The 11,773-nt window shown below is 43.2% G+C and overlaps 1 protein-coding gene across 1 annotated transcript in view; it reads right to left on the bottom strand.

Annotated features, from left to right (window-relative positions):
* Positions 1-640: 640 nt before the first annotated feature.
* The window catches only part of niban1a (niban apoptosis regulator 1a), a 31,616-nt gene continuing 20,483 nt past the window's right edge, over positions 641-11,773 (bottom strand). The window contains exons 6-14 of the mRNA XM_083766415.1: positions 11,350-11,465; positions 9,528-9,632; positions 8,613-8,775; positions 5,896-6,086; positions 5,349-5,495; positions 4,476-4,586; positions 4,266-4,373; positions 3,935-4,046; positions 641-3,813 (exon numbers count right to left, since the gene is read on the bottom strand). Of these exons, the coding sequence (XP_083622541.1) occupies positions 2,042-3,813; positions 3,935-4,046; positions 4,266-4,373; positions 4,476-4,586; positions 5,349-5,495; positions 5,896-6,086; positions 8,613-8,775; positions 9,528-9,632; positions 11,350-11,465 (2,825 nt within the window). The 3' untranslated portion in view covers positions 641-2,041. The remainder of the gene's footprint in view (positions 3,814-3,934; positions 4,047-4,265; positions 4,374-4,475; positions 4,587-5,348; positions 5,496-5,895; positions 6,087-8,612; positions 8,776-9,527; positions 9,633-11,349; positions 11,466-11,773) is intronic.

Below are 11,773 nucleotides of genomic sequence, written 5' to 3'. Positions count from 1 at the left end.
TTGTAACTAGGGGTCCAATGTTTCATAATGAATTGATGTATGTGTAGCTTACTGTACATGACATTACAGAATGTTTCATTTGACCACCTGAACTTATTCAGTTAATGAAACTAGCACCATTCCAAGGCAGTGTAAACTGAACAATGGCCTTTGGCAGATGTAAAGGTGTTTTTGTCCTGACCATAGAATCAGAATGAATAGAAAGAAGAATTATTGGTGTATTGTTGTAATCTCTTGGGTCTCACCCAAAGATTCAATGGCTAAAGTGCTTGGCATTTGATCAAGTTTGTTGTTATTTATTCTTTAAGCAGCCTAGGAGGTAACACTGGAATAAACTAAGGAAGCTAACTTTTATTGTTTGAAAAGTAATACTGTATTTGAAGAAATACTGGTGGCTTATAATGTTTTCCCATTATGGAAGAAAACAAATGTGAACAAATGCTTAGGTTTTTGCGTATCAACACTGTTATTTGTTCATGTCTTTCATGTGCCTGGAGCGCCTCTGGCCTATTAAAACATATTTTATAGCCTTTTCTTGTGGTGCAAGGTATTAAATAAACATATCAGACTGCATACCATTTTTGTTGCGCTGTGCATACAAATGTCTAAACAGGATTCTGTCAAGAGGGAAAAGAAAGTATACTGTGAATGAATATTTATTTTATTGTCAAACAATAGTATTTATTAATAGCCTTACTTACAGTAACAGTAGTGTGCAGGAATTTTATGAACTCCCATTTTATAATCATTTCCATTTACAAACACTTTTCATTTGAGGAAAATGGCTAGCCACAGGCTACAGCTTTCCTCCCCACCTTATTACTCACATCAGCATGCATGTAGCGTGTCTGTACTTCAGTGTGTTGTGTGTGTAAAGATGAGCAGAGGCACTTGGTGATGCTGAAATACCAGCACATATAATAAGTATACATTACACAGACCATTACCATAGTCTCTATGGCAACTGTAACCATAAAAAAGGTCTGCCATCCTTCATCTACTGTAGGAAACAAGGTTAAGGCAATTAAATCTCCATGTGACACAAGCTCACAGGCACTTGATCGACAACTTGCTACTTGTGTTTTTTGAGATGATCGTGGTATAAAAAGTTAGAATCCTTCAGTTGGTCACAACATTGTCACATAAAATCAGAAATAAAATCTAATGTAAAAACCCATTGACTAAACATCTAGTAGTAACATGTATTTGGCAGTGAGTGTGTACTGACAAACACCTCAAATGGTGCAGGGATTTGCATACAATTACAAAAGGAACCATAGACAGACCTGTCCTTTCTGTGTAACATGTCATTTACTATTTTATCCGTCTTTTTTTTAAACCCAGAGTACAATATTGAAAGTCACACTATAACAATTATGTAGATACGATTTGTACACAAAACACACATCGAAAAAATACACAGCACCAATCTTGGTCTTACTATAATGAGTAATTCAGACCGCTACGATTTTTCTCTGCAACGTGTCGCATGCTGAAAATAGCAGATCTACTACCATAATATAAATCGGGTTCAAATCGGTTTCATGTCGTTGCGAATCTTTGGTCTGGTGCAAGACAGTCTGCCCCAAAGACAACTTATCTTATCAAGACAGTCTGCCCCAAAGACAACTTATCTTGGTGCTAAAGATGGTTTTGAGAAACCCATCTCTCGTTAGTCATGCCCTGGCCTACTTAAATGCCACAGAGATGATTTGTATAAATGATTTGTATTAGTTATTTACATCCATTTCATGCATAAGGTACTGTATACATTTAAGTGTTATCGAAGCATTAGTAACACAGCAGCCAATTTCTTCTATTTGTCCTATTTGTCTAGTTTATTACAGCTCAATTAGGAAGCTAATTTGTCAACACTTACAGTACATCTAAACATTTTTTGTAATGTCTGTCTACTGTCCATTACACCTCACTGCTATTCATGAATGGATGGATGGATTTGGTTTTGTCCCACTTGGCTACTCCTTGGCCCATGTGTCATTGTAGTTAGTCCCTCTATTTAACATAACTGCGCCACAGTGCATCATTTGTCCATAGGAATTCCACTAGGGTAACGTTGCACTAGTTCGTCCACCTCAATCACTTCCTCCACCAGGTCGCGGATTGCCCTGATAGAGTCCAGTGGCCCAGAGTCTGCTTCTCCAGGCTCAGTGGGGGCTGCTGATGCAGGGGCAGCCGATGCTGCAACTGAGGGTTCCGAGCTCATGCTAGTGGATGACGCTACATTGTGATTAGCATCCGCCGTGACCTCTGTCAGTTCTGTAGCAGAAGGGTCGTTGCTAGGGGTTACAGATGCTTCTTCCGAGGCATCAGCAGGATGCTCGTCTGAGCTCACGGGCGAGTCGCTGGCATTGACCTCCCCATCCAAGAGGTCGGAGGTCGTTGACCCTTCATCTTCGCTGCTCTGTGCTTTGTCTCCCTCCATGGACTCTACTACTGACTGTGGGGATTCGACTCCCATCGACACATTCAGAGAAGATGAGGCGGTCCCCGGGTCAGCATCGTCTGCCTTTGGATCAAGGCTGCCATTACTGGACACACTTACAGGTTCTCCACCACTAGAGGGAGCCTCTGCATCAATTACTGGATCTTGTACACTTTCAGCATCTCCCTCAGTAACAGTTACTGTTAGGGAGTCCATGCCTTCTGCTAATTTGACTACAGCCACTGGTTCACCTGCAGGCTCTGGGGCAGAGGATGGAACAGGATCAAGGCTTGAGACAGAGGCACCACTCTGTGGCGCTTCAGGATTTTGTCCGTCTGCCTTTTCCGCCACACTTTCTACAGCACTGGGAGTTTGCGACCTTACTACTGGGGTTGGGGCGCTGCTGCTGTGAGTTTCTGGTTCAACAGTTGCCTCAGTTTTCTCAGGTTCAAAAGCTGACACTGCATTCTCAGGTTCAATGCTTTCCTCTACTTTCTCAGGTTCAACAACACTGGCCTCTACTTTCTCAGGTTCAACACATGCCTCCGTTTTCTCAGGTTCAACAGCTGCCTCTGGTTTCACTGGTTCAACACCGGCGTCTTCGTTCTCAGGTGCAACAGCTGTCTCTGGTTGCACTGGTTCAACACCTGCATCTTCGTTCTCAGGTGCAACATCTGCCTCTACTTTCACTGGTTCAACACCTGCATCTTCTTTCTCAGGTGCAACATCTGCCTCTACTTTCACTGGTTCAACACCGGCATCTTCTTTCTCAGGTGCAACATCTGCCTCTACTTTCGCTGGTTCAACACCTGCATCTTCTTTCTCAGGTGCAACATCTGCCTCTACTTTCGCTGGTTCAACACCTGCATCTTCTTTCTCAGGTTCAACGGCTACAGTTTCCTCTTCCTTCAAAGCATCTGCTAAGGGCACTGCTTCAGGCGAAGCAGGGATGTCCTCTTGCACTGAGGCAACATGGACCGTGCTGACCTCTGCTGCATTCTCAACAGATGCTGGTTGCTGCTCAGGGGAGCTGACACTGGCACTTTGAGAGACCTCTGCTTCTTCAGACTTCCCTGCTTCAGCGACGAGGGGCACCACAGCCGGCGCTGCATCCGTCTCGGCCTGACCTGGCAAGTGCTGTTCCTCGACTGCTATCTCTCCACTCTCATGTGGAGACAGGCCATTACTCACCAGAGGAGAGGATGGCTGGGGTCTAAGGGAGCTTGGCGAGGGGCATGCCAGGCCCCTGACTGGGCTACCTGGGGTGGACGCAGACGGCGAGGAAAGGCTTGAGCGGCTGGACTGGCTAAGGAGGTCTCTGCTGTCTGTCAACAGGTTGTGTTTCTTCAGGCTGGCTGCCTCCATCACCACTGAAAGACAAGAAAATGGAAAGCGGAAGAGATTTAGTTCTATCTGTGACCCACAGTGTTTTGGCACTTATTGTTAACTTATTATGGAATATTGTTTTCGTTATAGTTTGTATTGTTGTACCTTTGGTGATTTCCTTGTCGAGGGTCTGCAATAGGATGCCCTCATAAATGTTCTCCATATGGACAAAGTTGGAATGGTCAGCATAGATGAACTGCTCAAGACCCTCAAGAGCCTATCCAGAGAAAAACAGATAGATGTGTCTAGTGGAGGTTTTCTTGTTTGTGTTACTGTTAATGTTGTGTGTGTGTGTGTGTGTGTGTGTGTGTGTGTGTGTGTGTGTGTGTGTGTGTGTGTGTGTGTGTGTGTGTGTGTGTGTGTGTGTCTGTGTGTGCGTGCGTGCGTGTGTGCGTGTTTTCCGGTATGTGTGTACAATGTGTGTATTGTGACTCACAGTCTTGCAGGTGGGAGCAAGGTTCTTCTTGATGTGGGGCAGGGTGATAGAAACTAGAGCGTCCTGAACGATCCTCTTCCTCACTGTACTGCTGTCATAGTCATATTGCTACAGGGCACAGAGTTGAAACAGCAGCAGTTAACATTTTGTTATTTCCAGATGCATTGTTTCTCTTCAGTACAACAGTGTGTGATGGAATACAGGTCTGACCTTGAGCACCCTGTGTTTGGCCTTCTCTATGGCAGAGCCTGCGTTGTCTGGGTTGTCCTGGATAGCCTTGGTCATCAGCTGCTCAAACGTGTAGGCTGCGTTCGTCATCAGCTAAACCAAACGCAAAGACAGGATTTAAATGTCCAGTTAAGTACAAATATACATCAACATACTGTAAGGAAACTGTTACATAAAGGTGATCAAAGGGAATAGGCTGAAGCTGGAAGCTTATTAAGTGCCTATCCTAATTACAACAAAACATAATTTTAATTACTCAAAATAGTTATCAGATTCGAAATACATAAATCAATACATAAATCAAGACAAAGCCTTGCATCACGAGCAGCTCAGTTTCACAAGTGAAGATGTGATGTAACATGAACTGAACGAACTTGAATGTTTGACGATGTCACTGACCTTAATGATACGGACATGATTTTGACCATGTCTGTATCATGGTTAGTATCACACACACACACACACACGCACACACACACACACACACACACTTTAAAGGGGCTATACAAATGTGTTCAAATGACATCAACAACAGCCCCAGTCATAGTGTTGCGACAATAAGCTACTCACTGAATATAATGGTAGGGAACATGCTGGGAATATAAAGTCACTTGTATTATAAAGTGGTTAGTGGAATAATTGAATCAGACACTTCCACAGCCCACATGGTCACTGTAGCTGAGAGAAACAGACACATTAGTGTAGTTGTGTGAAAATTGTGCAAAGCTAACGGATGGGTAATGATGTGTGGAAAATGTCACTGGGCCATTATTGGGTGAGACAGAAAGAGAATGGAGTGGAATGTGTGTGTGTGTGTGTGTGTGTGTGTGCGTGCGTTGGTGGGGGGGTCTGTACCTGCTGTAGGTCTAGCTGTGCACAGTGGATCAAACTGGTGATGTTTGAGTACCCAAAACGCTCCTGCAGGTGATGGAGTTTCTTCTGTAGAGAACTGATCTTCTGGTAGCACCTCAACAGGTCAGGCCTCGCCATCTTGACCAAGGACTGCAGAGGTAGAGAGAGAGAGAGAGAGAGAGAGAGAGAGAGAGTAAGAGCAGGAGATCACAGCTTTAATAGAAGCTATGCTCCTCAAGTCCCATTTGACCTGTAGTGTATGAAATGACTCAAAGTATCTAGAGAGAGGAGAGGGACTACACATACATACATCATGTCATAGTATGAGCGAATAGATCATAGAACATCATGTGATTCTTTGTTTAAAACCCTCCAAAATAATATGTTCACAGCAACAACGTGTAGGTTCCATAATTGTGTCTCAAAGAATAGGGCGAGCGAATGAGAGCAACAAGGGAGGAGAGGGAGATCAGAGAGGAAGGAAGGAAAGCATGAGCGGTGTCTCTGGTGAGTGGAGAAAGGAAAACGAGGATGTAAAGAACAAACATACCTTCTTTAGGTTATCTGTAACGCCGCCCACTTCCTCAAAGTCCTTGCACAGTTGGTCCATCATGCGGTCACTCAGATGCCGCGCCTCCCCGAACCCTGAGCTGATTGGCTCCATCAGCTCGTCCAGGACAGAGGCGAGGTAGGGCTGGATGCTATCAGCACAGAACCTCTCTGCTGGCTCTGATACACTAGCTACAGGAGGGGAGGGGGGCATTAGCCAGGGGGCATTTATATAATTTCACAGAGTAAACTAGTGTGTCCTTGCTGGAGCCAGCCCACAATTATGCTGCAAATTGCAATTATACAATGCCAATGAATATATCTAGGATCACGGTAACTACTTCTAGTTTAAACCTGCAATCAAAGCTCATTTGAATGAATAAAACATGATTATTCCACAAGTAACCAATCTGTATGTTGGAGTAGCCTATATTTATTTATACAATATAACTATCACATCTGCAGTGTTTGGAGGTGGTCTTCCGTCACATATATTGAGAGATTAGCATGGTGTCGGTTCGCACACCTACTTTAGAATCAGCATTATTGTCACATCACACTTTTTCATTTTTGTGCGTAGTTCCCATCGTAATTTTTTCCAAGAAAAAAAAAGGGGGGAGGTAAGGAGATAAAGGGGGGGGGGAAAACGTTTGAGCGCTTTAAACATAAAATGTACAGGTAAAGGGTTTTCTTCTGTCTGGGTCTTAGATATTTACAAGCATTTGCCAGCTCATGAAACGTATGGATTGCAAATTTGCAACTTCAATCTTAATTTTTTGAGTACTGAGCATGATTACTCTTTCATAGCACACTGGATCCAGCTCCAAATGTTTTTCTAGAACGCTTTGAGCCGCAGTGACTCTGCCTTAGCCACTTTGGGTTTGAAATATCACCTTCGGTGGTGGTCATACGCACGTATGCACCTGTGCAGACTCTGTTTTCTTTTACAGTATTTGTTTCTGCCCTGCACCTGGCTTGTGCATGCTTTATTCTCTGTTTACTCTTTCACAGCACCATTGTTCATTATTGTAAAGTCATCTCTGTTCCACTCCAAAGGACATAAAAGGACGCAACTCCAATTTCCAACTCAATCCAATGATGAACCACAAAAACACAAATACAGAATCACAAAAAGCCCACACCCTAGTAAACAGCCTGGGTCTGGTCCAGGCATCTCTGCCAGACCCAAACAAATTATATCACAGACACTGACTGTACGTAACACACACAGAATAAAAGACATGCCCAAAACATAGTTAAGGCTCTCTCTGTCTCTCACACACACACACACACACACACACACACACACACAGTGACTCAAATGCGTACTGTGGAAACACTGACGAAGCCTAAGTGTTGCATTGTGTTTGTTTTCTCACTGACTGCTGTTGTGTGCGAACATAAGTCTCCTAACTGCAATTTTATCACTACAGCATATTGACATACTGTGAGGTTGCGGACAGTTTTATGGGTAAATATCCTATTTTCAATAATGTTATAACCTGTCTGGGCTTTCACTTTGTTCCTTGGTGTCATCAAATTAGCATATGGCCTCTTCTAAAGTTCTAGGTCTAATACATCTTAGAGTCTTAACATGATTTTGTTCTGCCATATAACAGTGACACGTATGTGGCATTTATGACATTCTGACAAATACAACGTGATGGATTCATTGCCTGTACAATGCTCACTGAATCTTCTCGTCTAAACGGCCTCTAAGCTGCTGTGCACCACCAGAGGCAGTCTCATTCACATGCATCACGGTGGAATGTAGCCAGTCCTGACACTCGACAGCAATGAGACTGAGAGGCATTTGGCTGAATCAAAGCAGATGGGCAACATCACCTTCATTAGTAAAGAGCCCTAAAAAAACTGTTGACAAAATCGCCTTCATCGCAGAGACACAGGCTAGGAGTAATAATAGAGAAGCACCAACAATTTAAGTCCACAAAGTAATCAGATCCACTGACTACAACCTAAACCTGAGAGAGAATGAGTCGACCAGATGCATATAATTGTAAAGTTGGGACAAGTTTGGACAATGAATCTTGATGGCGAAAACAGTAATTTGGTGCAGTGTTACCATAAGTATTGGTGCAGTAAACTGATCTGTAGACTATTTTACATTAAGTACTAGAAGACATGTATACACATATAAGAAGACAGTAGATCATTCGTAGCTTAAAGGTAATACTTGCATTGTTTTTTGTGAATTTCAGGTTATTGTTCATAATCATAATCTGTAGAAACAACTATAACCACAATATATACAGGTACATTAATATTTCTGATTATGATACAACCCATTGACAGAGAAAATTATGCATTCTGCGAGCAAGCCTGGCACTAGGTTACAGTGCATATGTTATATGACTACCATTACATGAACCTGATTAGATATTTCTGCAGTCAAGATCACAACTTTTGCCCTAAACACAGCAACACAACAGTCAGGACACTCTCACGACCATCAAAGGTAGCAGCAAAAAAAATTGGAAGCAAGTGTTTCAGTTTTCACGTTCACGGATTGTACCCGAGTGACATGACTCACTCACTGAGGTAAACTTTCCAACTTCGGCTCAGTTTTACGGCTATAATGACATGTTGGCTCAACAACAAATACATAGTGGTAAGATTGAAAGTCATGATTTTCCTTTAAAGGGAAACCAAACCACACCAAATTCTTTGTCAAGGGAAAAGGAACGGTATTGACATTACCTCTGAGCTTGTTCTCCAGAGTGATTCTTGAGCTGAGGATTTGGTCCATGTCAGAGTGGATCAGCACCTCCTGTTGGCGGGTGGAGGTACGACACTCCTCCTTCAGCACCGACAGTCTCTCCAACAGACACTCCTGCACCAGGATGTACACTGCCTCCACCGTCTGACGGAAGGCAGGGATCAATTCAATAATTTACTTAATTGTATGCTCTGAATGAGACAAGAGTATTTATCCCTTCTACTCTTTTATTATGATTGATTATATGATATATCAATGTGTGTGTGTTTGTGCGTGCGTGCGTGTTTATGCACTAGATTGGGTAGATGGGGTGGTTGGATGTGTACCTTTTGTTTGTGGGTCACATGTGTTATGGCAATACAGACGAAGTAACATGATAACACGAGGCCATGCACAGTAGACTGTCAGCACACTGGCTCATATTACATAATATGAGGACAACAAAGATGACCACAAAGCGTTTTCTTTGGACAAATGTTCGCCTAATATGACATGCGCACAATAGGGATTGAATTGATCATTGATAGATTGAATTTAATTTGGCAATATATCACATAAAAAGAGTGGAGCCCAATTGCACTTCCAGACAAGTCAAGTGAAGTAGCATCACGCAATAACTTCCATTGTGGTCCTCTGTACATATAAAGTACAATAACCATAAGCATAAACCAGCCACATATGTGGCGGTGTCCCCCATGGCACAATTGTTATGCAATTCTCAATCAATGGCACAATCACGCCGGCCAATAACATTTGCATCATCACTTTTCCGTCTTCACTTTTGTCTTCAATGTTTGTGTTTACACAAACCCGGAAAGCTGAGCATAGGAGGGGCTTCTAAGTAAATGTATGGACCTGAAACAGTACATATTAATAATAATCAACTTTAAACTCACAACAAACCACACTCTCTTCTTCTCTGTCTTCTTAGCTTTGAGGCGAGGTAGAAGGTCCTTCTGCAGGTATGGAAGCAGCTGCTCCATCACTAGGTTGGCCATCACCTTAAAACACACACACACACACACACACACACACACACACACACACACACACAAGATTAGTGTTAGACGTTGGCCTACAAAGCAACCAAAGGCATGGCACCGCCGCACCCCCCCTTCCCCCCCCCCCCCTCCCGCTCGGATCAGCTAACACAGGGAGGCTGGCGGAACCTTCAGTAAAAAAGCCTAGACAACACTCCACCACACGCCCCTGACTCTTCTACCTTCTGGCTCCAAAACTATGGAATGAACTCTCCATTGCAATCACAACTGCAGCCTCCCAAACTCCCAATCTTCCACCATAGTCATCTTTTCAGACTACTGTTAGACTAGCCTCGGAAACCCAGACGTTTTGTTACTGTTAGACAGATGTTAGGTTCTTAGCCTACTTAAGATCCTTGATTGATGACTATTCATATGTATCTAATATACTACAGTGTGTTGTAAATCGCTCTGGATTAAATGCATAAATTGTAAATTGTAGCAGTAGCCTCAGATATGATCTCATAGGTTTGTGACACTGCAAGCGTGGTTATAAATAACATAGTGAAACCACACAGTGAAACTCCTGTCTGCTGTGCCAACATTACTTTCATTCCATTGAGTTTTTACCTCTGACATGTGTGTGCGATATGTACTCACACATCTACATGCCTAAAAGGCACATTGAGGTGGAACAGCAAGTCGTGTGTGTGTGTGTGTGTGTGTGTGTGTGCGTGTGCGCACGTGCATGCATGCATGCGTGCATGTGTGTGTGAGAGAGAGAGAGAGAGCAATATTGTGTGTGCATATGTGTGTGTCTCCAATTCATATGCATCACTGGTATACATATACAGTATGCAATGGTACACATGAACAAGTGTTTGCATGCGAGTGCCAGTGCATGTGTACTGTGTACATAATGTGTGTGCATGCAGAGTATGTACTATACAGTAGGTGAGATGGGACAATGGCAGCCTCCTGTCAGAATTAACAGTGGTTTCCTTTAGCTAGTTGACCTTCCTGTCAACCCTGCCCATTCATAATAAACCCCATGTGAGCACACACAGCTCAACAATAGACTAATTATACCATTACATATTAACGGCTCAGATTCATACATCACCTTTAAAGGGAAAATATAGAGGAGGATTGTGGGGTACAGCACCATCCCCCCTTCTCCTGTCTTTTCTCACTAATCGTCGCTGTCGGGCAGATACTTTGTATCTCCATATTTAATCTATTGTATTTATTTTTTGTTTTTTCATGAAAGTTATTTTCGCTATGCTTTGGTCAAGAGCCTGTGACTAAATAATAACTACATTGGATCTATTGGAACAAACCCTTTCTGAAAACAGTTTTGGACATGCAAGGTCACTAGGCAAACATAACACAGAGCCTACAGTGTAATACATGAGCCATGTCTTTGATATAGAAACCTTTTTTCACTCACGCAAAACCCTCCACAGACAGACTCATATTAGCCTATCAGGCACTATAACGAAGCGCGCTCCATGGCCACATGGTTTAAAAATTGAAACTTTGGCCTCCGTACAAAGGGTTTTGGCCTGGCCAACTGAACATCTGTTTGTTGATTTGGGGATGTTTTTGGAGGTGATTCCACGATCAAGGCTTTATCCATTTTACAGACACAGTCTGACAATGCAAAATGAAACCAAAGCAGGGTGGACGTGGAGGTGGAAAGAGAGACAAAAATAAAAACAGAGAGATGGAAACATACCCTGACGTCGCTGCCGATCAACATGTCCCAGGCCTCGTATTTGCCCTTGTCCTGCCTGTAGAATTGGATGGCCTTTAGGAAGGCCTGCACCTCACATGTCTTCTTCTTTAGGAAGTCTGACAGAATCAGAGGGAGGATATGAGAGATGGGATTATGACGCCAGTCATAACAGGTATGACCTATAACATACGACTCCATATTTGGGCAAGGTTTCAGCCCGATTACAGACGGCTTGGCTCTGACAGAAGCCAGCCGAGGATGTTATCCCGGTCTAAATTCTAATGACTAGAGGTTTGGGCCGCTGCGGCCCTCACGCCTACAGTATATGTACAGCAATGGCTTCCCATTGATGAAACTGGGTAGGATGAACTCATAGTTCAAGCATTCTTTCAATGTCATGTCTGTCACATGCCTTAAATAATAC

Source organism: Protomyctophum parallelum, assembly GCF_964188405.1.
Source record: "Protomyctophum parallelum genome assembly, chromosome: 6".
In the NCBI taxonomy this organism is placed as follows: domain Eukaryota; kingdom Metazoa; phylum Chordata; class Actinopteri; order Myctophiformes; family Myctophidae; genus Protomyctophum; species Protomyctophum parallelum.
This window is presented reverse-complemented; position numbering and strand designations above follow the sequence as displayed.